The 5,211-nt window shown below is 35.0% G+C and overlaps 1 protein-coding gene across 1 annotated transcript; it reads left to right on the forward strand.

Annotated features, from left to right (window-relative positions):
- The first annotated feature begins 987 nt into the window (after positions 1 to 987).
- LOC149234455 (protein DMR6-LIKE OXYGENASE 1-like) lies at positions 988 to 2,830 on the forward strand. Its single transcript, XM_089461178.1, has 4 exons — positions 988 to 1,273; positions 1,411 to 1,658; positions 1,905 to 2,226; positions 2,350 to 2,830. Exons 1-4 carry the CDS (start codon positions 989 to 991, stop codon positions 2,692 to 2,694), a joined length of 1,200 nt encoding a protein of 399 aa, XP_089317304.1. The 5' UTR covers position 988; the 3' UTR covers positions 2,695 to 2,830.
- The last annotated feature ends 2,381 nt before the right edge of the window (positions 2,831 to 5,211 follow it).

Here is a 5,211-nt window from a genome sequence, read left to right on the forward strand (position 1 = left end):
GTAAGGGAGCAGGGTTTCACTTTTGCCAGATGCCTCTGGGTCTTGGGCCGTTAACCTGTTTCCTTACGTCCGAGGAAGACGAGCTCTTAGCCAAGCAGAAGCAGTTTTAGGGCATAATTCACGTGCTATTCTACTACAAACTCTGCTGGAAAAAGGGAAAGAGAAATAATTAAATTCCTCATCGTAACTTCAAAAAAAAAAAAAACTATAAAGCTTTGAATTTTTCTTATCGTTACATAAATTTGATCTTAAATTGGACGATCCATACACCGGGATTCCGGGGAAACTTTTACGAGGCTGATTCCCACCGAATACTTTCAGTGGGCTCTCCCTACTAGCTTAGGAAAAAAAACCATATAGCTTTGAATTTTTCTTATTGTTACATAAATTTGATCTTAAATGGGACGATCCATACAGAGTGATTCCTTGGAATTTTTAACGGGGCGGATTCCTACCGAATCCTTTCAGTGGGCTTTCCCTTGTAGCGAATTATTCGATTCCAAGACAAGGACAATATTTTTCTCGAGATACGCGTGTCTATGTCAGTCCCTGCCTCATTACGTCTTCACCGTATATGTCAGTCCCTGCCTCATTAGGTCTTCTTCCGTGCCTATTTGAGTCACTCTTTGCCACATTTTCTAGGCGTGTAGCAATAACCTTGGCTGTGAAGTACTTTGATGGAACTACACGATGAATTTTTTTTATTTTTTTTTTCCATTGTCCATGTACGTTTTGATCATTTTACGATTTAAATCAACAAGTTTACTGCAAGTTTGATATTGTGATTTTACGTTTTTTATGATTTTTAATAAAATTTATAATTTCTTTAATTGAAAAATATGTTTTTACCGTTCATATCTTTCTCCACCGTCATAGACACTCCGTGACTCGTGTACCACTCGGGAGCAGGCGGAATAATATATAAATATAGTCAGTCGATGGAGATATTATCGTAGAGAGCAACTCTTCATCTTGACAGATAGAAAACATGAACGTCGAGATGGAGAAGGCCTCCCCAACTGAAACTGATCAAATAATTGATTGCGACGAAAGCGAGGAGAAGATAGTGCCATTAATATCCAATAGAATAAACTACTCTGAGGTTCCACAACATTACATAAGACCTCTCACCGAGCGACCCAGTCTGGATGAAGTAGTCCTTTCTTCGGACTCCATACCTCTCGTGGACCTCCGAGGTGTTTTACGCGATTCTGCTAGAGCCCACGTTATTCAACAAATTGGCCGGGCCTGTGCTGAATACGGCTTCTTCCAGGTATTTTCCTTCGTATTTTTATAACAATTTAGTTCTTATTCCTAGCTCCTTCTAATGTTTTCTTTTCTGAATAAGTTTATATCATGTTGAATCTGGGATTCAATGGCTCAATATTAACTTATTGTTATGGTAACTAGATAATCAATCATGGCATCCCAGATGCGGTTATCAACAGGATGCTGGAAGTAGCGAAGGAGTTTTTCAGAATGCCTGTGGAGGACCGAATGGAATACTATTCCGACGATCCGTCCAGAAAAACACGTTTGTCGACGAGCTTCAACATCCATAAAGAACAAGTCTTCAACTGGCGGGACTACCTGAGACATCATTGCTATCCGTTAGAAGATCATGTCCACACTTGGCCTTCAAAACCTGCGGATTATAGGTAAAATATGGTCCAAAATTTTTGTACATGTTTAAGTTTCTTTGTGGATGGAGGATGAGAAACCAACTTCAAGATCTCAAACATCGTCCCTCTCTTACACAAGGGTTCTACAAACTCAAAGTTATACCCAATTCACTGTTTGCATCGTAATACCTTCCCAATCAGTTTGAGTTGCATCATTGCATCCTTACATTGTGCTCTTAATATCCGTAATTTTGCTAACAGAGATTTTGATGAATATGGCAGACAAGTGGGTAGTATGTATTGCAGAGAGATAAGGGCACTTGCTCTGAAGCTGCTGGAAGCAATATCGGAGAGCTTGGGACTGGAGGCCGACTTCCTTGACAAAGCACTCGGAAAGCACGAGCAACACATGGCTGTAAACTACTATCCAAAGTGCCCCAATCCGGAGCTTACGTTCGGCTTACCAGCCCATTCAGATCCCAATGTTCTCACTCTTCTTCTTCAAGATGAGGTGCCCGGTTTACAAGTGCTCAACAACGAACACTGGATTGCTGTGAACCCCATTCCTAATTCTTTTGTTATCAACATCGGCGACCAATTACAGGTTCCACCTATCTGCTTGGCACTCTAACTAATCATCTTCTGATTTCTCTTTTCATTCGTAGAATACATGTTGTATGTATGGCACCGAAATACTTGGTGTTGGAATGAAATTCTATATGTGCAGGTTCTGAGCAACGGTAGATACAGAAGCGTGTTGCATCGTGCTGTGGTGAGCTCTTCAAGAGCACGCATTTCAATTCCGACATTTTACTGCCCTTCCCCTGATGCAGTTATCGCTCCTCCAACGGTATTGACCGACGCGGAGCATCCTGCTGCGTTTAGAAGGTTCACGTACGAGGAATATTACCGAGAGTTTTGGAGCAGCCAACTGCAAGGAAATACCTGTTTGCAGGCGTTCTCTGATCATTATGAAGAGCAGCCAGAACAGATCACGGATCAATGTCCTGTAGAGGTGAACAATGATCAGGTGGAGCCTTCGAGTGATGAGGCGGACTCTGACTTTTGCTAGTCTCCACCAAATTAATATGTCACACAAAATGTGGTGCGTTGATCTATGTATATTCGACGGGATCAGGAGGCCGTGGTCGCCTGAAAGTAATTTAAGGCGACATGAAAATGTTATCCTATATTTCTTTTAATATAGAATGATGTGTTAAAAAATAATGATGAAATGGTTTTCAGGTTTATATGTTTATATATATATATGAGCTCTTTTTTTGGGTTGTCTTTTTGGGATAGTGTAATGTTATTGAGTCAAGAGGCTTATTCTATAGCATAAGATGTCCGTCATAAAAGTTGAAATTTTGATCATGTCAGCAATTCTTTTTAATCTAAAAAAAATAACTATACAAAACATTTAAACAATGTCCACTCATAAAAAAAAATTGTAGTTGAAGAAATTGGATATTGGATCCCTCTACACTTACCTTAGATCTATATTTAAGATGGATCTATGCTAGTATTAAAATTTTAAAATATATAAATTTATTTTAAAATGAAAAAAAAAACATTCAGCAAAGGATGTTGGTTCTTTGCCTTGATATGATGTGGCTCCCATTATATATTTGACTCATTGCATGCTCTCCATTCACTTTATCAATCATGGCATGAACTTTGCACAAATTTAAACACCATTTGAACATTGTGGGTGCTATTGGTAGGTATCGGAGGGCTCACGAGAAAATTCTATTAGATTGGTAGAGATAGAGGAAAAGATTGACAATATTGACCACAAGTTGACCATTCTAGCCAAGAGATCAGCCAACATTTCTTTTCGGACGAGAGATTCGGCCCAGTAATTGGTATGACTCATTAATTTACCACTAGTAATTTTTTTTTGTCTTATAGGTTAATATTTACAAGATACTCTAGTTAGACAAAATCTTAACAAACTCAAGACTTATTTATATTAGTGATCTAGTTTACTTTTAAGCAGAGTAGTAACAGAAACATTTTGCTATACTTAATCCTGAATTGATGTAATAAAAAGTGTAACTTCAAAAAAATTAAAAATTAAAAATTAAAAATAAACTTATATTTATATTTTTAAATTAAATATAGTACAAATTTTAACCTATGTAAATAAAATATTCAACTGAAATTTTTATTAGCAAACCTATGAAAATGTAAAATAAATATGAATAAATAATCATAATTAACTCCCTGGAATTTTGACTCGTAACCACAACATGCATGGTTCACTTTCGCATCCATATGTTACTTCGGCATCCTGTGTCACGTAAGTACAAAGAAAGCTTAATTAACGATTCCCTAGAATAAAGAAAAAACATATTTCAATAAGGGTAATAATTTATTTTTAAAAAATACAATTCCATTTTAAGAAGTCAATTAAATTTTTGTTTTTAAGTGAAGAATAACGATTTTAGGACATGTAAATAATAATAATAATTTTATTTTGATAATACGGATACTTAACATTTTTTACTTTTCATGTTACATTGACATATTTTTTAAGTTTTGTAATTTAATTTTTAAATGTGATATTCATAGTATCTGATATTACATATATGGAGCGAGTGTTTTTTGCTTGTCATGTTACATTGACATATTTTCCAAGTTTTGTAATTTAATTATTAAATGTGATATCTATAATGTTAGATATTATAGAGATGTTTAATGTAAGTATTGAGTTTTTAAATGTTTATTAATTATATGTTTTGAAATATTATGGTTACAAATATAAATTATTTTTATTTATTTTAATGTGATATTCGTATTATAAATTTTTGTTAGAAGAAATTGTTATAAAAAGAAAATAATTGTCTTCCTTTCCATAAATAAGAAATAAGAAAGATCACAGTAAGAAACCTAAAAATATTGTACTTTCCCTATAGATCCATCTAAAAAACAAATTTATCAAGCACCCAAAGGGATCAAATATCTTAAAGTGTAATTTTTTATCATTGAATACTTAGAATCACGTAAGAACTCTTATGTTAATAAAATAATGTTACAATATAAGTACATGAGCATTATCTTAAGATAGAGAAACTATTTTATTTATCAGAAAATCAACTAGTTGAGCAAATCTCTCAACCAAAAACCAATCTAGGAATTGTCTTGTTGGAGAAAATCTCTCACATCCAACTAATTCCAACGACCTTCTGAAGACTAGGAAGAGACTCCTCCCACCAAAGATCACACCTAATACAATTAAGAGTGATATACTTTACCACCCCCATCAATAACTAATTGTCTTAATCTCGATAAATTGAGTTCATCACTAATACATAACACACATAACACGTGATCCACTATGAAATGAAGAACCTCCCGGTTAAAAGATTTTACCTATAGTCCAACCTAGAATTTACAAAGCTTACCAAATCGTTCACATCCATATAAAGGAACAATCATCTACTGAAATGCATGGGTAACTAGATGTATTTCGGGCCCATGATTCATTCAACCATCATATCTTCATAGCTATACTTATACCTTTGAATCCCCTTCTATCACCATCATCATCATCATACATTTTCTCGGCTTACCCATAACCATGCTT

The sequence above is a fragment of the Pinus tabuliformis genome, chromosome 8 (genome assembly GCF_031772625.1).
Source record: "Pinus tabuliformis cultivar Carrire ecotype Pingquan chromosome 8, CPIR1, whole genome shotgun sequence".
In the NCBI taxonomy this organism is placed as follows: Eukaryota; Viridiplantae; Streptophyta; class Pinopsida; order Pinales; family Pinaceae; genus Pinus; species Pinus tabuliformis.

What these genes read in the sequence shown, in the direction of transcription:
- LOC149234455 (XM_089461178.1), top strand. Translation starts at nt 989, where the DNA reads ATGAACGTCGAGATGGAGAAGGCCTCCCCAACTGAAACTGATCAAATA. An exon ending in CTGAATACGGCTTCTTCCAG is followed by an intron (nt 1,274 to 1,410) that starts GTATTTTCCTTC and finishes TATGGTAACTAG; the next exon opens with ATAATCAATCATGGCATCCC. An exon ending in TCAAAACCTGCGGATTATAG is followed by an intron (nt 1,659 to 1,904) that starts GTAAAATATGGT and finishes TGAATATGGCAG; the next exon opens with ACAAGTGGGTAGTATGTATT.